At 29.3% G+C, this 27,878-nt stretch overlaps 1 protein-coding gene across 2 annotated transcripts; it reads right to left on the bottom strand.

Annotated features, from left to right (window-relative positions):
• Window positions 1-1,462: 1,462 nt before the first annotated feature.
• On the bottom strand, window positions 1,463-26,403 carry LOC105836534 (multidrug resistance-associated protein 4). Of its 2 annotated transcripts, XM_012680615.3 has the most exons (17): window positions 25,700-26,399; window positions 14,951-15,096; window positions 14,184-14,791; window positions 13,124-13,234; window positions 12,865-12,999; window positions 11,651-11,855; window positions 11,036-11,258; window positions 10,298-10,945; window positions 9,519-10,021; window positions 8,912-9,196; window positions 8,281-8,510; window positions 7,270-7,790; window positions 6,423-6,653; window positions 5,402-5,736; window positions 4,580-4,825; window positions 4,028-4,330; window positions 1,463-3,928 (listed from the first exon to the last, which is right to left on the bottom strand). In XM_012680615.3, the coding sequence occupies exons 3-17, from the start codon at window positions 14,255-14,257 to the stop codon at window positions 3,788-3,790; spliced, it is 4,191 nt and encodes a 1,396-aa protein (XP_012536069.1). In that variant the 5' UTR covers window positions 14,258-14,791; window positions 14,951-15,096; window positions 25,700-26,399; the 3' UTR covers window positions 1,463-3,787. The 2 variants fall into 2 exon arrangements, with proteins under 2 accessions (XP_012536069.1, XP_012536071.1); XM_012680617.3 differs by lacking the exon at window positions 1,463-3,928 and having other exon boundaries at window positions 4,248-4,330; window positions 4,651-4,825; window positions 25,700-26,403.
• Window positions 26,404-27,878: the final 1,475 nt, after the last annotated feature.

Here is a 27,878-nt window from a genome sequence, read left to right as displayed (position 1 = left end):
AAAATTTGAATATTTATATAAAAAAGAATTTGTTTTCTTTGCAATGCATTTTACCATTTAAAAATAATTTATTCAATTAAACACATATTCCTTGTTTAATAAATAAAATAAAAACTTAATTTGCAGAAATATTTTTTCTGTATTAATCAATGTTTTCTTTAATTATAAAATTAAAATATTTTAAAATATATGAAAATATACGATTCAGGGACTAAAATATTTAATAAATGTGAAATGTGAAATTGTGTTTACAATTTATTTCTTTTTATATATTTTGTTGTACTTTGGTTAATCGTTTATATGCGACATTTCATATGGCGTATGTGTGCTTGTGCATTTTTTTCATCCTTTACATTATGACGTTCACTCTATCCCAGAAACAATTATTTATATAAAAAGACATACATAAATATTTATAATTATACACCTATAAAATATGTTCTCGTATTATGTAGTTTTATGTTTACATGATATTTCTTTATGTTTGTGTTAGTTACTTTTTCTTTTCTTCTAAACTTCTGTTTAATACAATAAAAATAATAATAATGAGAAAAAATAAATAAAATTTTAATTTTTGCAGTGTTTCTTTTACAAAAAATAAAGTTTAAAAAATGAGGATAAATTGCCTATATGTAATGCAAAACGAACAAACTAATGTGAACTTATATAAACATATTTCACACACGGTTATGTATATAAATTATATATTAATATTAAAATGTATATATATGTATATATATATATATATATATATATATATATATATACAATATATATATACTCATACATTTATGTATTTATTTATATACCCAGATAGCCAAATGCATCAAATTTGCTATCAAGTCGCCAACACCCAGCCAAATGCAGCGAGTTAATTTGCTGTCAAATCGCCAACAATCATTGAAGCAACTAATTTTGACAATTATTTATATGTTGGATTTATACAAATTAATAAAAAATAAACACATAAAATCTAAATTATTATATTTACTAACCGAGAAGCAGGATCGAATTAATACGTCATAATAACGTCACGGAATGACAGCAAGAAATAGGACCAAAATATTACGTCATAAAAACGTCATTAAATAACGTCAATATGCCGTCATTTAAATGTCAAGGTCACATTTTAGTCATAGGACGTCATTCGTCGTACCAATATGACCAAAATTTGACGTCAAAATGATTTGTCTTTACTACCTGGGATATGTATAAAAAATTCATCGGTAAAGTATTTTCTTTTATATAATAATGAATAAAATGTTGCTAATTTTATTCATGTTTATCTTTTATTTTGTAACTGTGTTTATGTGTAATATGATTAATAAAGTTATAATTAAATTTATATATATATATATATATATATATATATCATAGTCTACCTGGTCTACCTGGGATAATATATATTTGCACGCATGTATAATTATAAAAATTAATATCTATATATTAATTAATATTTAAATTTTAAAAATATAGACATCTTTTTATTGAAAAGTCATAAATGTGTGACAAGTTCATATTGTCAACAATTTGTAAACAATAAGCTACAATTAAAAAACTTCATAGTTTGAAGGCATATATGCAATAACAGATGCAAATTATTATATAATATATGTGTTGTTGCTGTCATGTTTGCATCATGATGCTCAAGATATAATCATTTATTCGATTGAATCATTCATTGCCATCATATTGTGACAACATAACATACGAGTATTGCAAACCATTTGCTTGGAAAATTTCGCCAACTGTTTGCATGTATAAGCAGATATATTGCTGTATTCGTAACGTGTTCTACTTCGATGTCAGCAAATATGCAGTAAATATCTAGCAACACGTTTTGTGCATTAGTTTCTTCAAAATGCTTAATCACGCTTGACTATCTGGGTATGTTCTTGCATACACAATTTTTTACCGGGACATCAAATGTCGTAAATATTTGACAATATAACACAACAATACGTAATTGACCACAAAAACATGAAAGACGTTTGTTTTTAGTTTAGTAATTAAGTAGCTGTAAAGATGATTCTGAAACTAATCCTATCGAATATGAAAAGTCATTATAAAATATATATTTTCGTAAATTTACACGTAATGCTCGAATATAATTCTATAGTTCTATATGTATATCAACCAAGTATATGTCTCCTATATCGTAACATTACGCTACTAATATATAATATAGTTTATATACATATTATATATATATATGTATAATATATATATTTACAAGTATATCATATATTAATAGCATATTAGCAAAATTAATTATTATCAAAAATATGCTTTTACATAATATGTTATAATATATTACTTACATAATAATGTTGTTGAAAGTGACAAGATACATAATGTTATTCCATTACATGATTATATTATATTACATACATCACATCCTGTACTATATTTTCTTCGTAACTATTATAATATAAATTTTACGTACTTTTATAGTAGATATATAATGTACACATTTGCGCATTGATAAATGCAGCATACAAAATGAGTGCTTCCTGCATTTACATATGTATTATAACAAGAATTAAATACGATAAGTAAAACTCAAATAATAAATTGTTAGGTATTTGAGTTAAATTGGAGTATATTCATTCGTACATGTTAATTTGTATATTAAAATTAATATATTCATACTGAGTAAACTATATTCATATTAATGCTACACATTAATTATACGAATCTTAAAGCTGTTTTTAGGGTCACAGAAAAAATATAAGATAATTGAAAATAAATTCAAAATCAATATGTTTAATATCATTACTATATTCAGTATAATCTATTACCAGTATATGTATATCAGTATTACTATATGTATATTATTATATATTACTTATAAATACATATATGCACAAACATAAATTAAATTTATATATAAATATATTATCCTAGATTTATATATAATTTTAATTTACTTTCATAAAATACATATTTATTCAATAAAGAGATTGTATTGCAATTTTAAACTCTAAGATTTTTTCTAGTTTTTATAAGATCTTTTCGACTCGAAGCACGTATAATGAATATTGGTAGAGATTGAAAATTTATATATAAATATATTTTGTAAAATTTTTATATGTAATATAAAAGTACAACATACATTTTATTTAATTTTATAAAATTAAATAAAAATTATACTGCAGTTTCAACCTCCCAAATTTTTCAAGGTTTTTATAGTCTTTTGCCGCATTATGATATTAGTAAATGGATGGACCTAAGTAAAAATTACAGCTTAAGTTTAGTTAATTGTGCGCAAATATCACATCTTAGCTACAACTTCCTATTTAGGCTAAATTACGCTTCACTTCTATCTCAATTTATCGATTATTAATGTACGTTTCCACTTTATCACAACTATGTACACCGTAATTTCTGTAGTATGCAAAAAGAGTAGAAAAAATATAACGTTACTGCGCGCGGTACTTAATTCGTGGCAAAAACTTGTACTATATATTACAGAGAGATCAAGAAATGATCTGGCCGCGATAATTTTATTAAAAACGATACAAAAATATGATTCTTTATACGCATGTTACACTTAACGATAATATTTAGAAAAATATGTCTATAACATCCCGAAGGAAGACAACAATATATCCCCTTTTACATCTTATAGAAAAATAACATTCGCCTGCACGTGCCATTTTATACGGTCTATACGTAATTTTTTCTACATTATAAATATACTGGGCATATTAAGTAATTCGCTTTTACTTAGAAAAATTCTAACTAACGAAAACAGATTGGTATATCAAAATTCATCAATGCTTCGTCACGTTTTTCCATACTTGTTTATATAGGCCTGTTTTGCTACTTTGGCCAGTTGATCGTACATGCCTGGGCCAGTCTCTTTTACTAAAGAAGTAAACTGACTGTAGTTATTTTGCAACAATATATGAGGGTGGTCGTATTCCTGCAATAAGAAAATTAACATTGGTTTCAGTAATCCATTTTTCACCTTAAATTCATCTTAATTTGCGTTCTTTTAGGGAATTAAGAGAACAATACTTACAGCCATACGTCCCTTGTCCATCACCAGAACTTTGTCGCTGTCCATTATGGTGTTCAGTCGATGTGCCACTGTGAGCATCGTACACGTGGCGAATTTCTTTCTGATAGTCCGTTGAATCAATGCGTCGGTATGCGGATCTACATTCGCAGTCGCTTCGTCCAGCATTAGTATACGATTGTTTCTTAGGATAGCTCTCGCTAAACACACTAGTTGTCTCTGTCCAACGCTGAAATTGCTGCCTCTGTCGAACACGCGGCTTTCCAAGCCGTTTCCGTTAATAACAACCGCTTCCTTTAACTCAACCTGAAAGCAATTATCAACTAATGCTCATAATATGTTCAAAGTTTATTCAATAATTTTTAGGACCATGTGACTTAAAACTCGGTAAGAATTCCTATATTTTGAGAATCCCTTTATCGGATCTCTGGAACTTGAGATTCATAATATGATCATTGGAGCTAGAATGTTCGTATGGAACCGGAAGATTTTTGAAAGCAACGTTATGTTTCCGATTAAGCACAGGTCTCATTTTGAATTTGAAATCGTTCGAACCTCTTCAAGTGCCTCCCACAAATCCGTGTCGGGAAACTCGTTGAAAGGATCTAGATTACGTCTCAGAGTACCTGAGAACAAAACGGGATCTTGGGGAATGATGGATATTTTACGTCGCAGATCCTCCAAGGCTATCAAACCCGTGTCCTCGCCATCAATATAGATAATTCCCTCTACCTTTGCCAAACGGAATAGCGCTGATATCAACGACGATTTCCCGGCGCCTGTTCTTCCCACGACACCAATCTGTACAACAGTCAAATTACTATTAAAACATCTTTTCTTACATTGTTCCAATAAAAAACTTTAACTTCTCAATATAAAATAAAAACTAAAAGCGCTTTATTAATCTTTCTTTACAAAATTTGCTAACAATTAATAACAGTTTAATATTTAAAAAATGCAAGCGAAATTTTTTTCATTTTTCTAAAGTTTTGAAAAAGTCAAGATATTTAATATTTAACGCACACCTTTTAGTGCACATTTGTGCTCTTCGCATATCTTTTTGTCGAAACATTTTGTCTGCTATAATTAACTAGATAACATTTATATAATACATAATTTGTTTTAAATTAACATAAATACTTCCTAAAAATATTATAGAAGTAGTATATAAAAGTTACTTAAATTTTAAATTCTTGTGATGAAAAGAATGATAAAAAGAGCGATAAAAATTAATAACTAACAGAAATGAATAGTATGCCATAAGGAAAACAAAAGTGTGCATTAAGTTTTAGTCTTGAGTTAATTCTAAGATCAGTTCCTTTCTTTCCCTTTCTACTTCATTTGCTTCTACAAACTATTTTCCACAACATTCCGTACCTTTTCCCCAGGATAGATCACCAGGTTTAAGTTCTTGAGGACAGGCAAATCTTCGTCCGAGTAGCGCATGAAGACTTTATTAAACTTGATACAACCTTTATCAGGCCAGTTTTTAGGGGCGCTTTTCGGCTGTTGTAAATTTCTCTCCTTCTTCTTTACGTACATCCCACAATCTCTTAGATTCGGTTCTGCTGAGAGCTGGATGTATTCGAGTACACGTTCCACTCCCATCATCTGGTTGGCTACCTCCGCACTCTGTCGCATTCCCCATTGGATTATCCCGGTCATTGCCATTACCTGAGTGATGGCCAAACCCACCTCGCCACCAGAAAACGCTGGAAAATACATATGATGTTGTTTAATCTTACTGATCCGAAGATTTTATCATATTTAGATATATTTCTAACACTTTGGTTCTTTAATCGTCAATTGTATCATTATTTTTTATGGAATAAATATTTTATTATATACATATATAGTTTTAGTAATATATAACGAATATTCTACCTGTGCGCAAATCTTCCAAACATTAAATTATTTAACAATTTTATTATTTTAAAAAATTAAAAACAGTAATAATTATATATTATATTGTATAAATAAATTTCTTTATTCTCTCTCTTTAATAATAATTAAATTAATATATTTTTTACAAAAATGCTCTAATCTTTTTGTATAGTTTTAGATATATACATAATATCTAAATTTAAAATTTATTAAATATATTTAAAATTAAAAACTATACAAATTTCTATGTATTATAGTCAAATTATTTCGTAAGTCTTAGTATCAATTTGAAAGGTTTTAAAAATTAATCATAATATCTCTGTTTCAAGTAAAATTCTTTATATTACAATTATTCACATACTATTATGATCTTTAATAAATTAATACTGTATTTTTTATTTAAAAAATTTACTAATATCTTAATATATATTTAAAGTATATATTTAAAGATAAAAGTTGTTTGTAGAAAAAATTTTAAAAACAGTCATGGATAAGGAGAATTGTTGATCCTTACATTGATTGAGTAGCAAGAAGCTAAAGGTGACAATGGATGTAAAGAAGAAGCAGAACATATCCAAGAAAAATCCAAATGCCGTACTAGTCACGATATACATGTAAGTGGTAGATGTATGTACGTCTTGCAGCTTATCGAATTCAAATTTGAGTATGTCTTGAGCGCGGTACGCTCTAATGGTTGTTAAACCGTTCAATGTAGCGTTCAAATGAGTGAACACCGGCGATCGTGCTGGAACACAAAAGAATATTTTGATCGTAAATTATATTAGATAAGAAAATTTCCAGGCAAAAAATTACAAACACTATAAATTCTATAATTAAAATTATATTAATAAAAACAAAATAAAAATATAAATTAAGTAGATTAAAAATAAATAAATAAAGAGACCGGGAAAGACGGGGAGAAACCGGGAGAGACGGGGAGAGACGGGGAGAGACCGGGAGAGACGAAGAATGTTTCTATTGTGTTTAAATTAAGGTAATAAGAAAAATAAAGATGGCTGTTATTTTATTGAAAAAAGGAACTTATTTAAAACAGTTTTTGAATGGATTTCTAAATCCATAGCAGCTTTTAGAAAAAAAAAGTTAGAAGTACGTAAATGAATGAATATTAGATTTATTAAAGATAGATAAATGCTTATTCAAAAATAAAATAAAAAGAGCAATAGTAAAGCAAGGCTCTTGAAAGTTAAACAACGAAAGCAAAGAAAATTTGAAAAAAACGTAGCATAAGAATAGAGAGCCACAGCAACGCGTGGCAGGGCATAGCTAGTAAAATAATCTAATTAAATAAAGTCTAGGAATAAATTCTAAAAACTAATAATAAATAAAAATAACAGACATACATATTCCTTCTAGTCGTTTGATATTCTTGCTAGTCTTGAGGTACACTTTGCGGATCCAGTAGAATATCCCACCAATGACCACAATGGGTATTATAAAAATAGGATTGACCACGCAGGTCACTACCAGCGATCCGGCCATCATCATATTCATCTGGCCGGCATCCAGCATCGCTTTGGGCAATAATTCGTCAATCGCGCCCATGTCTTTAGAGAATCTATTGAGGATTCTACCGCTCGGATTGGTATCAAAGAATCGCATTCCCGTACGAATTAATGCACTGAACATCATATCGTGCAGACGCTGGCTGCACGTCATGCACGTCTTGTAAAAGACGAGCGATCTGGTGATGCCAACTACAAAGATGGCAAGCACGATACCAGTGTAGATGTAAACGTACGTAATCACCGTTGGATCTTCGATGGGATCGTGTTCGTGTATATTTGTTATGTTCATGACATCGTCCGTTTGATTCAAGCTAAGTTGCTTGGCTTGGAAGTTTTGTGCTTCTACAAAATTGACTCTGAAAGAATTTTCAATTAAGAAGAAAAATTAATAATTAATAAATAAAGCGACTAAAAATGGCAAAAAAAGATTTAAACAACTTTCCTTAATATTTGTATTAAATGCATAAATGTATAAAATTAATATTTACTAATCTTGGAAAATTAACAAAAAAATTGGAATATAACAAAAAAATTAAGTTTACCAGTTTACTTATTTGAATTGAATTTACTTCAAATTTACATTACATAGCCAAGAAAGAACTCCATGTGAATTATTTTAATGTAATGATTTGCTTTAATAATAAATTACCGATAAAAGTAATATTAATTTTTTACACAACGTTTTAAATTCTTACTAAAATTCTTTTTTTTGCAAACAACAAAAGATCGACAATTGTTGAGTTATGTTGTTGCAGCAAATAATAATGGTGTATCTAATAAACAATTACATTACACAGAAATGTTTCTTTAATCAGTTAAATGATTTCCATTGGCATAGATACTCACAAGAAAGGCACGAAGTAGTCGCTGGTACTGACGATAAATTGCGTGATGATGAACAGAAGTACAGTAATAAAGGCCATTGATAAGTTGGCACCGATTTGGAAAAACTTGATAAATATAGGACCCTTAACCGCGCCGCGCGATGTTGCTTCAAGACCGTCATTCAATTTTTCGGGATCTTCATCTTCCTCTTCGTCATCAGTGCCACCGCTGCTAAGTTCTGGAGTTCGACTCTGTTGACGAAATTTTATCCTGAGTAATATTAATTCCATTTTTCTTTGCACGCACACATATGTGTGTGTGTGTGTTTGTGTGTACGTGTGTGCCATTTAAGTATAAATATTAAAAATAAAAAAATTTAATCAAGTTAGAAAATTTGGTCAAATTAACTACTTGTTTTCCAGTATAAAATGAGAAAAGTGCATCTATAGAGTAAAATAGATACATAAAATAGATTTCTTTCATTCTACTTGTATACAATGCGTCCATTTTATTTTAAGGATCCTGAATATGCAGACCAATTAAAAGTTATCTAAATAATGTATTCACTCTTACTTCAATATTTCGTAAATCTCTTCTATATCTTTCTTTCTTTTCTATCTTCGTAATTTTGTTACTTTATAACTTCACTTACTCTGTTACTCGAAGAGGAAAACTGTCGACGTATGTTTATACTTTTTTCTAAGGACGAGTCGTCGATCGTTTCATTCTCCGTTGCCAAGAGTACAGAGTATTCGGGCCGATATTCCAGTAAATCTTGGTAATGTGAAAAATACTTTATTTTTCCCTGCTCGAGCAGTATAATGGCGTCCACTCCTTTTATATATTGCAGCTGATGCGTCGCTAAGATTCTCGTTTTACCATGTAAGTATCTCTGAATGCATTCGTGAAACAGGTGCTTGCTGACGTGTGCATCGACCTAAAATTTCAAACAAAAAGTCTTTTATTAAGATTTATTTTTCAAAGCGCAATATACCGCATCATTATTACTTCAACTTGAATCACTTGTGCAAATTTTACATCATTTATGATGGAAGAGACAGAAGCCGGTTATCAGACAGAGTTAATTGTAAAAAAAATTTAACCAATATCTGCTATAGTGAATTCTCTTTTTTATGTTTAAAATTTTTTATCTACTTTTCTTTAAATTATTGTTTAAAAACTAACGCTCGACCCTAGTTTCCCCTATGTCTGAAAGAATGAAATTAGTGTAAATTACTGACTGTCCAATGGTCACCTACCGCGCTCAAAGGATCATCCAGCAAATAGATATCCGACTGTCTGTACAGAGCTCTGGCCAAGTTAATCCTAGCTTTCTGACCACCGGATAACGAGCTGCCCCGTTCACCTACAACGGTCTGATCGCCCTGCGGAAACTGTTTGAAGTCACGTTCCAGAGCGCAAGCTTTAACCACCTTTTGATATCGTTTGCGCTCGTAAGACTGACCGAAGAGTATATTTTGTCGGACGGTAGCACCAAAGACCCAGGCCTCTTGACCGGCGTAGCTGACACTGCCATTGACCTGCACCTCACCTTGCGTCAGGCTAATCTCTCCCAGAATCGCGGATAGGAACGAGCTCTTACCACTGCCCACCATACCGATCACCGCATATAGCTTGCCCTTTTCTATTGCCAGATTCACATTCTCCAGGGTATTCTCCGATTGTCCCTCTTCCCACTTGGCAGTAATGTTGATCATATTGATGGCTGAGTTTTTCGTGTCGTATGTGAGTGACTTCTTTTCTGTGAATAGTAAAGTTTTATTTTAAGTTAGGCTTTTCGAGAATAAAAGAGTATTGAAAATATCCAAGTAATATAACATCTCATAAGACTTTTAGAAAATTCCAAGTACCTGTTAAAGTATATCTAAAAAATATTAAATATAAAATGGTCTTTGAAAATTGTAAACTTTATTTCAATCCTTAAAATAATAATTTTTACGTTACTCTTCCCACTTCTCTGGTTATAAAATATATTTAAAGACCATCAAATTTGAGATGTGCAATTTTTAATTTTTACCTCCAACATAATTAGCGGTGTCTTTCAGCAAGTCGCTGGCGACGACCATCAGACCGTTGTGCTTTTTATAATCGCTGTTCTCATCCGGATTCTCTCTATCTGACTCAAAATGATTATCTGCGACATCATCATCAATGTAGGGCAAATCCGGTCTGGAAATCCGCTTGACATCTGAATTAACGTGATCAGGGGACACTTTGGCAATATTACTACCTTGAAACTCGTCAAACATGAGAAAACCCTGAAGCCTACGTATGGCTACCATGCACTCGGCCAACTCGGCGAAACCGCGCACGAACATGCCGGCCATGGTGTGCGCGAGGATATTAAAGTAGGACGATACAACAAAGATCTTGTCAGCAGTCAGGTCGTCGCGGAACAGCAACATGGCAAGAAGCGTGCAATAAAGCGCCATCCGCGTTGTGAAGAGATTAAAGGTCATATAGATGCCGCGTAGGTACGATGTCTTGGTGACCACTCGAAGCTCGAGCTTACGCGCCAGCTCGACCATGGCGCAGAACGGCTTCTCCCATGCGTACATCTTGATCACCTGCACCCCGGAAATAATTTCATCCATCAGCCGGACCCGCTCGTCCGTCTTAATGGCGGTCTGAAGACGAAATTTCGACGATAGCTTGCCAGTATAAGCTGGAAAGAAATCGCAAGGGTAAAAATTGATAAACATCTATGGATAAAAAAGGCTTAAAAAAGAGCTTTATGTTCAAATGCAAGACTCACATTGAAGCGGCACAACCACAAAAATAGCGGCGATGCCGATGAGACCGGCATAGCTGACTTCCAAATAGAGAATATAAGCCACGATCAGAGCGGAGATAGGTGCCGACCACATGTGATGAATAAAGATAGTGACGAGGTCGAACCTGTTGACATCGTTGGCCACTAGATTAACCACTTTTCCGGGTGCTGTTTCGCCTAGTGCGGTTTTGCTTAGACGCAGCGCCTGCAAGACAAATGCAGAACATCCGTTACGCAATCTGAGAGGCAGCGCGACGATCATATCGCAGAGAAAATATTTAGCTCGCAAAGATTTTAAATGGTTTATTTAAATTGGTCATAATGTTGATCTCATCTTTTAACTCTTTCAAATCTATTTTTTTTTATAAATTTTAGGCGTTTGGTTTGGTGAAAATTTTAAAGATATGTTTATTCTTTAAAGATATGTTTATTCTTTAAAAAGTTGAGCAAAAATATGTAATGAACGAGATTCTATTTGCAAAGTCTTTCTTAGACACAACTTTGCAATTTATTCTTTATTCCTCTCCGTTATACGATTATCTAGATTTTTTCAATACATTTTTTTTTTTTTCAATTACATTATCCCGAGTTACCAACCTTTCTGTATATCACAGAGCATACGGCCACGCGAACTTTAGCGCCCACATGAAAAGCGCCGAAGATCGTTTGATTGCCGCTTATCACATACATGCCAGTCGCGACGCAGATACCAGCTCCGTACCACAAAGCACTCTCGTATAGCTCCACTGAATCTTTCCGGAAGTAGCGTAGGAGACCACCCAATAGCAATGGCATACCCAATCTGCAGAAAATTACACGTTTTATTCTTTATATGTATGTCACTTATTAAGTATTATTATTTTGAATTCTACGGCTTAAATAATAGCAATTATTATTATTATAATGATATTATTTATACTGTTATACCATTACTATAATATATTATTATTATATTATAATGTTGATTGGATAGTAAATAAATTTAAATTAATATTATAATTTTTACCTTTAACTAATTATTTTTTTAATCCATAAACTTAGTACCCATATGTTTGGTTTATTAATAAAACTTGATTTATTTTTTCTAAAAAGTTAATTAATGTTTTGTCTATATATATAAAAGAAACAAAGACATTTTTATTAAAATGTTTTTTGCTGTATCATATAAACTTTAAAATTATAAATAAAATTTTAAATTTATTTAATCTATATTGTAATTAAATTTTGTAATTTAAAAAAACGGTATTCTAATTTAATATAGATAACACTTTTTAAATTTAATTTTTAATTCAATTTAATTTAATTCTGATACAATTTTTAGATAAGTTATTTTTTTCATTCATACAACTTTTAACATAATTAAATTAATTTTACAAATTTTATTAATTTTAACACGTAATTTTGTTTTTAAAAAGTACCCAATTTAATAACTATTTATAATATTTGTTACGTTTATAGAATAACATTTTTGAAATATCTTCTGAATTTAAACGTCTAGATATCTTCTTTTAGACATATTTTTTGTTCGACATATTTACAAAATTTTGTGAAATTTTATCGTTCTATGCAATACGTAATACATTTGCGAATGTGATAATACATTGGAAACAATGTACTACCTTTTTACTCAAATATATATAAGCAATACTAAAACTATTTCCCAAATTATTTTCTCTAGTAAGTAAATAATTAACGATAACTCCACATTATTAAATTATTTATTAAGATTAACATCATTAGTCAAATAAAAAGAAATAATATCTTGTTAAAAAAAATAAAATATAAGAAATTTATAAAAATGTAAACTATACCTTATCACAAATTCATTAAAAATTTGTACTATTCCCAGCATGGAATACTCCCATAAGAATGTGCGGAAAATAGTCTTCAATAAACTCGGTTTGCGTTTCTTTTTTTTCGAATTTTCTAGTTCGATGAGCCATCGTCTGCAAGTATAACGATTATAATTTTTGTTTACTCTTACAAAAGAACAATATTAAAGTCTTTTTATATTGTTTTTCTCCGTCCTTCTTCTTTCTCTACTTTTTTGCACATAATTCTGATACTCACTTTTCTAATCGATCTCCGAGCAGATTCGATCGATCGACTTTCAAGGGATCGAATAAGTCCTCTGGTTCTAAAGTTTTCTTATATCCTGTCTTGAACAAACTGATGGTCCACCTAATTCAAAATGCATTTTACAATTTATATAAATTGTTTTATTAAGTAACGTTAGATTAGACATATAATGATAATAGATAATATAACGATAAAAAAATGGCAGAACTCGGAACTAGGAGATTAAAAATAGCTTCGGGCGAAAATATGCATTTTGCAACATGGCAACGCGGTTTTGTTAAATTAGCTTCGAAAGACGCAGTGTCATCTTTGAAGACAAGGTAAATTTGCGTGAAGATAAGAAATGATTTAAGCTAACAATCAGTCTCGCAACGGCAAACGGCACATACGTCCGCAGCAGCATAAGCATTTCAACACAAAATGTTCTTCCGAATCGACTGTTTGTATCTAAATACTCTTATTAATAAATCACTGGGATTCGAAAGTTGAACACGCAAAAGTCTGGAATTGCTGAAATATATTTACACATATCTGAATCGCCGAACTTTTGAATATACAAAGTAATATAATATTGTATATAACTTTATTGTGAATGTGTAAACAACAAAATATTAAAGTGATTTATAAGAGTAGAAGACAAAGCTGCGGCTTTAATCAACTGATTGATGCTACCTTTAATCCTGGAATGTTACTATGCTTCAATTTTCACTCAATTACTGATTTCAATTTAATATAGTTTTTGTTATTAAAATTTTAAAAGTTTAAAATAACATTTAATAAGATTTTATTTTTATTAAAATATTAGTTCGATCTTCTAACATATTGCAACCTATAAAATAGAAAAGAATTCTTGATTTAATTTTGTGTAAATTTTCACCTGAATACAAGTAGCGCTCCAGGATTTAAATCTAAAAGTCTGAAATAAATCTTTAGATATTCAAATATTCAACGTTCAAATGTTGAAGAATCAAACACCTTCAAATTTCATGAAGATCCGGGAAAATCTTATCAGAAGCGAATCTGATGATTTGAAAAAAATTGTATCACTCACCACCAAAGCAGCACCGACACGATGTTCGCTTTCTCCCGCGGATTCGGCTTCGAGTTGACTTTCGATGAATCCATCGTGCTTTATACGTGGCATTAACTCCCCACAATTTGTCACTTCCGCAGTTGAAAACGATTAATTAGTTTATCCGGTTTATTAATTATTATAAATACTTCAACGTTTTCGTGTGGCGTTAAATAATCGCTTCTCTCTTTTGAATGAAAGAAAACTTTCTTCACTTTTTAACAATCTACGGTATTTTTTTTCTTCGATTGTCATAAGTTATAGACAGTATAAAAATTATTTCCTTGACACGCGTAGATTATCAGTCACCCAGTATAATTGATGATCCCTTCACGAAATCGTAGTCAGATTGAATTGACACTTCACGTATCTCGTTCTATCAGCAAATATCGCCACTTCCCACGATCGATCGATGCCAATCTTATCACGAATACTCAATGAAATCCTTTTGAAAAGTAACGTATCAGTCATCGATACTTGTGTGAACATCTGTCGCTCGCTTCTTAATCTGAGATTTAAATTTTTCAAGTATCTTCTTACAGTTTCTACGTGTCCGTGAATCTAATCTTTTTAAGTAGCAATTATATCTGTTAAAAAAAATTATATATATATATATATATAAAATCGTTATCAATTCTATAATTACTTAATAATAATTATTTAAATAAAAATAGCAATGCTTAGGTAATAAATTCACTTCTCTGAATGATTTTCTAGGAACAACTTTGGAAATAATTACGACTTACTGAGTGTTTCCTTTCTTTGTTAGTAAAAAATTGTTTCTTCGCTTTCCGTTTATTGTTGCCGGGGTAGAAAAAAACGTGTGCGCATTGGTGATTGACAAGATCAACTTGACGAACTTGGATCCAAATGACGCTTCGGGCACATCTACCTGCGTTTGAAGAAAAATCCCGTATCATTATTACTTCTACCGTTTCCCGCTTTATCTGGTTACATGCGATTTATTTGCTTGCTGTGTCACTTTACAAATAACACGAAAGGTCGTGTAATCGCGACATTACGCTATAATTACCTATGGAAATAACGGAGCTGATATGCATGTTAGTCAGTATAATTCATCGTCAACCATCTATCTTATTTCCATAATTTTTATTCAAGACAAAACTGATAAATAAACATTAAAATTGAAGCAAAGGAAAGAATTAAAAACTTGAAAAATTTTTGACAAAATTAAATTTAAATAAAAACAATTAAAAAATTGAAACTTTGAAAACATTAGAATTAAAATTCTATAAAAGCGAGAGAGAGAGAGAGAGAGAGAGAGAACAAGAGAAATTAAAAAATTCTAATATCAAACACAATAAAAAATTTTAAAAATTTAAGGAATTGCAAATTGGAAAATTAAAATTAAAAATTTAATGACATTTTGTGTATTTTATTGAAGTCAAGATCTGATAACTTTTTAATTATTATATTTTAATAAAAAATTTATTTAGTGCGTACGTATAACATACTATACAAAAACGCTATTTTATTTAAGTTCCCTTAGATATATGCAGTTAATCTTTCCTTGTGCGAAAATTAACAAAACTTGGTACTTTACCGTTATAAAAAATGTTTTATGGGGAAAACCATTTTACACTTTGACGTGCGTGGGAAATACGGAGTTTATCGGTCGCTGACCGAAGATAATCTGCATTTCTGTTTTTCATGCGTAACAAATAATAGAAATAAAACGAATATAATAGATAAAGACTATGTGCGAGGGTCATTATCTTTATTAAGTTTAATTAAATTTATCCTTGTTCAATTGTCATAAATAATTTGTAGAATTTACGTCTTTACTATCTCTCGTAAATGGTTAAACCTTTTATTTTCCACATTAAAACAGAAGAAAGAGAGAAAGAAAGACTGTTTTAAAATATATTTTTTCATGTGCAAAATATGTGTTCAATTTCATAATTTATATACTTACGTAATACAATTTAATTCTTTTAATTAGTTTTTGCATGCAATGCAAAAATATTAAAAAGACAATAAATAGTATCATGTTTTTAAACTAAAATAGCATTTTTTATTAAAAAGCAGTGCTCTTGTACCTTTGAATTTCTAGATCTCAATTTTTGGAGTTTTTTTTTTTTTTTATTTTTTATTATGTAATAATGAAGATTTTAAGAACTTACCGGATGAAACTAACGTTCACCTGTTAATTCGGAACTGTTTTAAATTCAAAATTAAAGTTACATTAATTTTTTATAATACACGTTGTGTATATAATATAAATTGTGATACTTTTTCTACATAAAAACCTCGATTAGCGTTTACAACTGAATCCAATACTCAGACTTGTGTAAATTCATAGACTAAAGAAAGGAAAGATAAAGTAACGGTTATTTTATAGTTGATGCATCGCGCGCGCGGAAACCACAAAGATTTTAATTTTAAAAATTAAAAAATTAAAAAATGTATGCAAAATAAAAAATATAAATTGTATATAAAATGCTTATATACAAAATATAATATACAAAGTAGTCGATAAATAATCTAAAATTTTAAGGAGTGATTCTTTATAATAATTTAAGAATTAAAATTCTGTATACGCCTATGTATGATACATCGATTGAATGTATTTGATGCACGTTAAAAATCTTGATTGTTCAATTTACGAAGTAATTTATGGAGATATTTTTGTGTGATTCAAATTGGTTGTACAGATCGGAGAAACTGGCTGGTTAAATATCTCTTGCTCATTATCAAATGTATTGCGAAATCCAACGTGAGCTATATGTTATCCTGAGGTGTTTTCGAGAATGTGATATATATACATCCTGATAACTGGACGATAAGGTCTCCCGTAAAGATTATTGTCAAATAATTAGATCCAAACAATTAAAATTTTTTCGATAAGAAAAAAAAAGTCAAACTTAAAAATAACATATACTCTCCACCAAACCTATTTATTATTAACACAATACATAAATAGTTTGAACCAATGTTCAACAATATTAAACATTAAATGCATCTTATTTCCATTCAACCATAATGTATTTGTGTAAATTACGATAGCATTAACTCTTTGGTTGCTTTGTTTTAATCATTTCACGTAATTGAATTGACAGCATTACTTGAATCATATATTTTACTTCAATATTATTGAATCATATGTATTAATCAAGGTATTAATTTATTCACAGGGAATAGAAAGATTTTATAATAATTACACATACGCTTGATGCAATTAAAACGTGTACTTAATAATATTTTTATCTACATACACACAACAACATTAATAATTACATGTGTTGATTGTGTGTATCAAGTCTATATGTAATTAATATAAACACATTTCCATTTTTTCTAAAGATATAATTGTACATAAATGCAATAAGAAGTCAATATAACAGTCTGACAAATTAATTTGTTCTAATATAGAAAAAATATACAAATTAAAAACATTGTATTTAAATTAAGAAAATAATGCATTTGTATCAATCAAAGTACCCTCAACTCCGCGGTTAATTTGTTTTTATTATTTCACGTAATTGAATTAACAACAGACATAAATTACATAGAATTCATCTACATATAAACAAAATTATTAATTGCATATGCAATTATAATAAAAAAATATGTAATTGAGATATATAAATATATTGATCATTCAATCACATTTTCCAAAAATATTTACATTACTAAACCAACACGAATATTAAAACAATTATTGTTGATTTTCGTTCATTAATAATGATGTTACTTCAATAATATTAATTTCAATTACACTGATTTAATTGATATAACAGCATTTTTTTCTATGTTGAATAATTCCGCTATACATATATGTAGCACCTAATAAAAACCTAATAATCTTAATTTATCAAGTACTGTTTACTATATTTAAAAAACTGAATTGTGTCAATAAAAAATTCATATCATTTACTAATATTTAAAATTTTTTAAATTAAAAATACGAAATATTTTTCTTATAATTGAAAAAAAGCTTCTAGAAAATCTTGAATTTTTTGCAATATATTTCAAAGGATAAGATATATAAATATATAAATATGATCATTCACATGTGTGTGGAATATTCGACATGCAAATAATTTACAACGCAATTTATAATGCTAAATAAGATTCGACGTAATGAAACCACAATCATTCGTAATCGCTGTGATAACTGTTTTCTTCAACTGACAATTGGGAGTTCGTTCGTCACGGACGACATATCGAAGCGTTTCGCATTAAAAATGTGCCACGAGGATAATGAATTTGAAACAAGAGCAAGGTTGTATCGGTAGTTTTATACGTATTTTATTATACCTTTGGTGCCTTATGTCACATTTTCCACGCGCGTTACAAAATCGTGACAATGATATGACAAGTAAATGTTTCATCAATAAGTATTTATTTCGAGATATACGAGTAATTGTACAACGGTCACGATAAGAAAAATGTTAATAAAAAACAGTAAACAAGTAAAGTAAAAGAGAGAAATATACCGATCACTCATTCTGAACATTTTAATCGACACATGGTGACACATATTGACAAACAATCGCGATTACAAAGAGCCGTTGTCGTTTTCCTTAAACGCGCGAAATGTTGCAACTTGGCGCAAGTCACAATACACGTTATGCAAATCCGATTAACGCGTGTGCCAAGGCAAAATCGCAAAATGTTTCCTTAATGGTGTCACGCTACCTGATAAGTGAACGATCGTGAACAATCGGAACACGAGCGGCATTTCCAGCCATAGAATTTTTATGCATGAAATCCATGTAGTAAGATTTATGCTCACTATTATGTAATTCATGTCATCAATGCAACGAAAAACGTGTTTGGATATAATAGTACACACGCCTTACATTGTAATAATTATAAAATAATAAAAATTCGCAAGTTGGGTCTCGTGTTGACTTGTCTAAATGCACACTTATATGTTCTCTTAAAAAATTTGAACTCATAAACGTTTTATATTCTTATACTAAAATGATATAATAAAACTTCAATTTGTTTAATTCCAAAATGCTCTTTATATTATATTTTGTATGAATTCCCATTCTCTATTTTACGAACAATTTTTCAAAATTCTCACCTTTTGTTTGCGATTATTTAAAACTTTTTCATAAAAGAAAAAGAGAGGGAATGCTATTTTAGAAAATTATTTTAAAAAATACAGATCAAATAATTTTAAAGTTTCAAAAATGTTTGCACATTAATCATCAGGGTTGGCAAAAAACTTTTTTTTATTTGTAACAAAAAACATTGTTTTTTGTTTAAAACAATGTTTTATGTTTTACTTGTGGTTTTTTTTTTGTTTTTTGTGTTTTACTAATAAATGTGTATGTTGCAAAAATGTTTTTAATTCATTTTTTTATTTAGTTTTTTATCTATATTATTCATATACCATATAAATATAAAGATATAAATACTAAAATAAACATTAAATATTAGTCTTTATTGTGATGACTGTTATTTAACATCCAAAAATTAATATTCTGCTAAAATAATAGAATAATACCCATTTTATCATTTTTAATTTTTATTTTAGTATTGTAATTTAATAAACTATGCTACAGTGACAGATCAGTGAAGACACCGAAAATACAGAAGCGTTCTTATCTCCTTTTTTCTTCATGGAAATTCTTCATTTCTTCATTAAAGATTGATTGCGGGATTAATATCAGTTGCTAGAAGCATTTTATCTATCGTATTTGAAATACCAACTTGCCGAGATTAATCCAGAAGCAAAAACAATTAGCGCACGGTGAGTTCAAATGGAGTCCGTGGAAAAAGCAACAGCGTGATCATGCACACATACATCACGCTCGGCTGTGTTAGTTAGATCAATGGCTAAAGAAAGAGTAATTGGCGGGCGCGGAGTAGTAATAGAGTTATATAATACGGCGGTTTCCTTAATAGAACTGCGGCTCGTGGAATCGTTCACCAGCCAGAGCTGTAACCAAGCGGACCCCGTTCGGGACCTGAGAAATTCCCGTAGACCAGGTCGCGATTTTACAAAGTCATAGATCACGGAGATTTTACTTAAATACGATAAATACTACTGAAAATTAATACTTAGAATATTCCTGAATGGCGATTAAATTTATAATCCTCTCGAATAATAAATTTGTAATTCAAAATAATCAACGAGATTCGCTGGTAAAATCATATCAATTGATCATCGCACGAGAATGTCAAATTATTGTGTAAACACAAGGTCGTGAATGCACAAAAGAAACGTCAAAAATTGTGTTCGCGACAGAACGACGCCGAAAATTGCTTCAGCATCCGGATGAAACTCCAAACAAACCGGTTTATATTATATAAATTTTATTTGACACTACTCGAATGTTAAAGCGTAACGTAAATAAACATAGTGATAAGGAAATAATACGAGAAGTAGTCAATAGATATGTCGAAGCAGCAATATTTATCTGCAAAACTTTTAGTTCTTTCAAATTTAAAATACACGTTGCCAAAAGTTAATACATTTAATTTGTTACCATTTAATTTATTTCTTAAGAGCTGTACAATGTAAACTAAAAGTTATCAAAATTATATAACTAAAGACTTTTTAGGCTTATTCTTTTTTTCTTATCAACAGCAGTTTTGGTCACAAAACACTTTATTCGAATTTTGTGCAATAAAAATAATCAAACTGCATTTATTGCAGTTTTTAGATCAATAATTTTTAAATTGCGAAATCTTAAATATACGAAAAAAATTTATAATAAAAATTACTATGATAAACTAAAAAACTTTTTACTATGTTTTTCATCAAATTGTCATGGTATTAACACTATTTATGATATAGTCCTCTGAAATTTCTTCTTATGGTTCGTAGCTACTATCGTACACAGTAATATTTGATATGAAATTTTCTCTTCGTGTATATTTTAATATTAGAGACACCTCGACGTATCACCATTAGAATCGAATGCGGCTCGTACCGCGGCGTCACTGAAAAGCCAATTAAAAGATAATTAAATGCGTGACAACAAAGAAGCGTTGTGTGTTAATAAAACTCTCAACTGAGACCTAACTCGTGAGACGTCGGGTCAATTGTTCCAAGACGCCCGATACGTAATCTTCATTGAAACACACAACAGTCTAATCATGACTCATTGCAGAGTTTCACGCAGCACTAAACGAGCGAGCCTCTGAAACGGCAAAATGTATTCGCGGTTTTTTCCGGTGGTTTCCCGGAGGGAGCCAGTCTCCCAACGTAAGAACTCCGGGATTCTTCGGGAAACTAGCATCAAAATACTATTGAAACGCGAACGTCCAACAGATCGAAATCGAATGAAAACGTTGAAATAAAATTCTTTATTCTAAATGATAAAAATTTGTGATTTTCCGGATTGGCACTGATAAAAAAAAAGTGATATTTGCGACTGGAATTGTTATAAAATAATTACAGTAAGACATATTATTTTTATAGTGACTATTACAATAATATTAATAATAATAACTATATATTTATAGTAATACCAACTATAAAAAAAATTGTACTATAAATTATGCAGCTTTAAAATATAGCGTATAATTATTATTACAAATATTATAGTAATAACTACTATAAAAATAATATTCCTGACTATAATTATTTTGTAATTATACTTTGTAATTATAGTTACAAATACATTTTTTTATCAGTGTAGACTTTAAGAAAATGTAAAAAATATGTATAATGTGATAAGAAATCACTTTTATCAGGAAGTATTTAAAAAAACGGAAATTTGTGCACGGAACTTTTAGGAAAGTCGATCATTTTGCAAACTTCGGCAATCTTATTCGCAATCGAGAGGTTCTCAAGAATCGAAAAAATCTAATTTTTGTTCTTATAAATGACTCTCTGCGTCTAAAAATAGCGAGAGAAAATTTTGGAAAGAGTTTCGGAAATTCAAATCGCATAAAAGCGTGGAAATGAGTAATGTTATGAATAATGGATGAACAGACTCGGGTGCGATATGAACTACGCATAGCAAACAACTCTGTATCAGCTTATCGACATTTAGAAGTGATCAACGCATGCGAATCCGCGTGAAGGCCACCATGCGTGGACTTTGGTGGATTCACGGAGTCGACTCAAATGTACAATAAAAATTTAGAAATGTTACAAAAATCTAAAGAAACTTCTGCAATTACATTGATCTCAAGATAAGGATCTCAAAAATATATTTTTTTCTTTCATACTTTATTATGTGTACAAGAAATAAGAGAAAATTTCTCAATCGTAATGGATCTTGATGTTTAATTATATTTTTATATCAATTATTAAATATATTTTTTAGTTCTATAAACTGCGTGCCGAAATATTTGTCGAACATAAAATGGAATCGTAAACCGAAGCTAGAAATAAATACCTAAATAAATTTCATCGTTAAATTTAATAACAATGTTATAAGCATTTAAAGCTGTAAAAAGATTATTGTAAAAAAAATTATTTATTATTTTAATCTGCAGGCGATAACATTGTTTTCAAGAATTTTAAACATTATTAATTTAAAGAATTTCTGATATACAATACAAATCTTTACGGTCGAATTATTTCAAAACTTTTAAAAAAAGGATTTAAATTATTTATTTCCTAATCCAAATAAAAGTATATACTATAAAATACAATAATAGAGGTTTAATCAAATTATAAATGTTTGAATGACATAAACTCTATCATATTAAGTATAAAATAAAGAATAAACGATTTCAAAGAAAAATAAAAAAAATCCACATATTAAATTTTTCAAATAAAAGAAATTATATCATAAAATTGAGAAAAATTTAAGTACAATAAAAAAAGAAATCAAAACACACACACGCGCGCGCGCGAGCGTATATATATATATATATTTATTTATAAATAAAATAAATTGTATTTGAAAAATGTATACGGTGTATATTCTTTATACATATAAATATTATAAATAAGATATTAAGATATTATTAATTGAAAAGTTGGAAGAAGGAAGTTTAGAATGTCGCAATCGTTTCACCACGAAATTTATTGATGGAAATTGGCATGCAATAAAATATTATTTATGAACACGCGCATACAATAATCCGTGAAGCAAATAGTTTCGTTAAACGTTGTTTTTCTCTGCAGATAACAATTTTCAAAAACTTTAAACGTTATTAAAACTTTTCCTAGAAAAGATTTTATAAATGTTTAATATTTTGCAAACCTTTTAAAACTTTCTAAAATTTTAAAGATTTTCAACAACTTTCAATTAGGGAGATGCTGAACCTACCTTGTTTTATCGTTATGTTAATTATTTTCAATTCATAAATCTTTTAATTGTATTTACAGAATTAAAAATTCTTTTCCACATTTAAAGTACAAACAGTAACATAATGTGCACGTAAGAATTTTATATAAAACCAAAAAAAAATTTTAATTTAAAAAAATTTATGTTTTTTGTATAAAATTCCTACGTGCACATTATGTTACCGTCTATACTTTAATTATGGACAAGAATTTTTAAGTCTGTAAATACAGTTAAAAAATTAGTGAATTGGTAATAATCAAAATAATCAATAAAACGAGACAAGTTCAGCATCCTCTTAATGACTTTCAAATAATATTCGAAATAATATACATCTTTTTCCTGTTTTATTTAAAAGACATTTTTGTCAGAGATTTATGAATATCTTCAAACATGTATGTTCTTCAATTTAATTTTTTTATTTATTCAATTTTACGATCATATTATATTTTCAATCTTTATGTGATTGAATTATTTGAAAATCTGTAGAAAAACAAACCTTTAGAAAATTCGAATCACTTATTTCCTAAATAAATGTAAATCTAAATAAGTGTATTATATAAAGATAATGTAATTGAAACTTTATTATCATATCAGGTTCTCTGACACTGTATAATTTTTTAAATAAAATTTTTTTCGAGTGGAGGCGTCAACGTACATTAAGCCAAAGATATCTTAATAAAAATTAACTTTTTTACGGTGAAACTCATGGTATATCTTCAACACATATTTTCTTATATTTAATTTCTTTGCTTCTACAATTTGTATATAATTCTTCGGTTTAATTGCTTTATTTTTTAAATATTTTTGTTAATTAATGAATCATTACAATTGAAAGTCCTTTACAATTCAAAAATCAGAAATAAATTTTAACTTGAATTAACTTGAATTAAGGTATTAAATCGGAATATCTAAGTAGTCTATTCTCGTAGTGTTAAACATCTCAGCACTATAAAGAATCATAAAAATGCTAGACAAATTCGAGATCGACACAATGGAAGTATTTTAATGTTGGCGTGCGTCGCTCGAGATATTTTGAGACATTCAGTGACGCGTTTAAGATGCATCGTGACGAGGGTGAGTATCATTTGTAAAGTGACTTGACAGTGACGTAATTCTGCCGTGACGTGAAATACACGAGAAACGGAAGACAAGTTATGTTCGAATAATGATTATGCGTGTGAATGTAATTAATATAACAAGTGTTTCAAGCATTTCACGTCAGCTAATCGAGCAGCAGTAGTAGTAGCAATAGTAGTAATACTAATAGCAAAAATAGTAAATTAAAAAATTGTGATATAATATTAATTATCGCAAAAAGTAAAAAAATTAGTTAATTTTTGTAAAAAACAATTATTTAATATTTTTGTTAACTATTATTCCTTATATAGTAGTACTAAAACAAATATAATTATATTATGTGTTTCATCTTTTATAAATAGAATTTTGTGAAAAAATTTAAAGAACTATTGTAGAGTAAAAAATCAAAATATTTAAAAATTATTAGTTATACTTTTCAACCCCCATTTATTTTTGTACCATAATTACAACCACATCAAGATTCGAGATCAGTATTCATACAATTAGTTTGTATATTAAAGAACATCTTAAATACTTTTTTATATGTCATAAATTAAACAAATATATTAACATCATAAAACAAGTACTTAAAATCTTGAAATAAGAATCGATTATAGATACTAACCTAAGAATACTAAGAAAATGATTGCGAAACAAAAGTGATTTATTTAGAGAAGTCTGATTGCTGTGCAATAATTTAACGTGTCGAGAAACATTAACAAACTCAATCTTTTTAGCGAATAAATCTTACTAAAACTTGTCATTTTCAAGTGGAATTTTTATCTATATATATGCAAAATATAAACAACATAAAAATCAATATAATTAAGTTTGTATAAATTTTATAGAATTAAATTTATATATAAATTTTCTAGAATTAATAATATTTACGAAGCAGCACAGTTAAAAGATAGTTCATACACTTATTAAACTTATCACGATTATATCACAACTGAAAATAATTAACATACACAATGTATCGTTAAAACCACGTGATGGAGCACTACTCTGCGCTTCATGCGGAGAGGGGGCTTGTGCCGTGATATGGCAAGAAATGACAGAACTATTTTTGACTCAGACTTCGCGAAGATCGAGGATTAATTAAGTCTGATTTGCCGCGTCATCCTTGAACACCACAGATGCTGCTCAACCGGTCGAGCTCCCCGTTTACGCTTGTGTTGTACTCACTTGATTCTTCCTTCGGTCACGCACGTGACCGGATTTTTCACCTTGCTCCTGTTCACAAATTCACACACAGGTCCGCAGGCAACGGAACGGCGGAGAAAAAGACTGGCCACGACGACGTCTGCGCGGGCACTGAGCCAACATTGAGCGTCGCGTCGTTCTAAACTAACATCACGTGGCACGCAGTCGTCAGTCGCTCGACCCGAAGAGTTAGGGGGATGTCTAACAATCGCGATTGAAAAATCTGGAAGGGGAAAAACCCTTCTTTATTAGGGTCCCGGCTTTGACCCCAGTCGATGCGAGAGTCCTGCTGCCTTTAGACAGAAGAAATTGTGATCTGTATCAGTACCATTTAAATGACAACATTGACCTTCATCACGAAAATATGAAATTTGAAGATTGCTCTTTCTCTCTCCTTTCTCGTTTCTTCTAATGTTCCTTTAATATTCTTATTAACAGTTTGTGTCATATATAATAGCTTTCGTGATGGCTGGGATTTTATATTTTGATAGTCAGGAAGGTCATGGTCAGCAAACACGTCTTGATAAAGCTTTTCCTATATCTGAGTAATTGATATCAAATACAGTATCGAATAAAGACACAGTATTCTGTAATTAACAATGAATTAATACCAAATATGTATTTACACAGAGCAAACAGGGTATTCCAAATCTGACAAAAATAAAGATATACACGAGAAGTTATATTTCCTGGAATTATAAAAAAATGTTAAAAAATTTTTATGACTTTCAAGTAATTAAAAATAAAGAACTTTGCGGAATAAATAATTGTTGTAAAAATTCCGAACAGAGGAGACATCAATTTTGACATATATTATCAAAGTTACCTACCCTTAAAAAGTTTTAGCCATCGCTCATTGTTCATTAGAAAGATATTTGAAAAACATTTACAAAACACATCGTCTTTTTTCTAGAAATCTCCCGTGGAAAGTCGAAAATCCATGTAGAACAGAACAATTATAAAGCGGCCTTATTAACATCCCTGTCCTTTGTCTTCTCTACAAAAATAATGATATGAAATAAATGCGCCAATATTATAAAAACGGATATTTATACAAAATTTATTTATTATTACTTTTTAATATTAAAATGTTCTATTCAATAATATGGTTCTGTACATATCTTAAATACTATATATTATTATGTTAAAGCGATTCAATCAACACATTAGTAAAAAATTATATAAAAACATTATATAAAATTATATAACATTATATAAAAACCAAAAAAGCATAATAAAGATAAATGCTTTATTAAAAAAACTTAGTTTTAAGATTTACTTGTGACATTTTCCCATAAAATATTGATATATATTGCATATTGATAAATTGCCATAAAACACTTGTGACATTTTCCCATAAATACTGATACATATTGCATATTGATAAATTCCCATAAAATATTGATATATACTGCATATTGATAAATTGCTATCTTTTGTGGTAATCTTAAATTTACATTTAGTGTTGAATTTATGTACTGGAGAACATTCTGAGGGCTATAATGTTCCTTAGATAAACTTTTCGCATTTTAGACTTTGCATCGCAATATCTTCTCTTGTAGGACACGTAGAGAAAAAATAAAAATAATTTTTTCATACAAATCAAACCCAAACTTTCGATTGGATCTAGTTAGAACTCGATCGGATCAACCATTATTGAGATCTGATAATGTCGCATGCTCGCAAGTCACATACTCGTTTAGTGTGAGACACTACCATGTCTCTTTATATATTAATATATACATTTATATATTTATTTATAGATATTTATATGTTCTTGCATAACTAATTTTTTACCGGGACATAAAGTATCGTAAATATTTTACTTTACATCGCAAATACGTAACAGAAAAATGGAAAACGATGAAGATTTAATAATAAAGAAACTATAAAGATGATTCTAAAACTAATCCTGTAAAATATGAAGTCATAAAAAAATGTACATCTTCATAAATTTACACATAAAACTCAAACATAATTCAATTTAATAATAATAACATCGAAGACTTAATAATAATAACATATTAGCAAAATTAATTATTAGCAAAAATATGCTACACTACTTACATAATATGTTATTGAAATTGACAAGATACATAATGGTACTCCATTACATTGCAATAATATGTCACATACATCATACCATATACTGTATTTCCGT

The sequence above is a fragment of the Monomorium pharaonis genome, chromosome 5 (genome assembly GCF_013373865.1).
Source record: "Monomorium pharaonis isolate MP-MQ-018 chromosome 5, ASM1337386v2, whole genome shotgun sequence".
NCBI classification, from domain to species: Eukaryota; Metazoa; Arthropoda; class Insecta; order Hymenoptera; family Formicidae; genus Monomorium; species Monomorium pharaonis.
This window is presented reverse-complemented; position numbering and strand designations above follow the sequence as displayed.

What these genes read in the sequence shown, in the direction of transcription:
- LOC105836534 (XM_012680615.3), bottom strand. Translation starts at nt 14,257, where the DNA reads ATGGATTCATCGAAAGTCAACTCGAAGCCGAATCCGCGGGAGAAAGCG. An exon ending in CACCGCTAATTATGTTGGAG is followed by an intron (nt 10,022 to 10,297) that starts GTAAAAATTAAA and finishes TACTATTCACAG; the next exon opens with AAAAGAAGTCACTCACATAC. An exon ending in TGGACAAGGGACGTATGGCT is followed by an intron (nt 3,929 to 4,027) that starts GTAAGTATTGTT and finishes TTCTTATTGCAG; the next exon opens with GAATACGACCACCCTCATAT.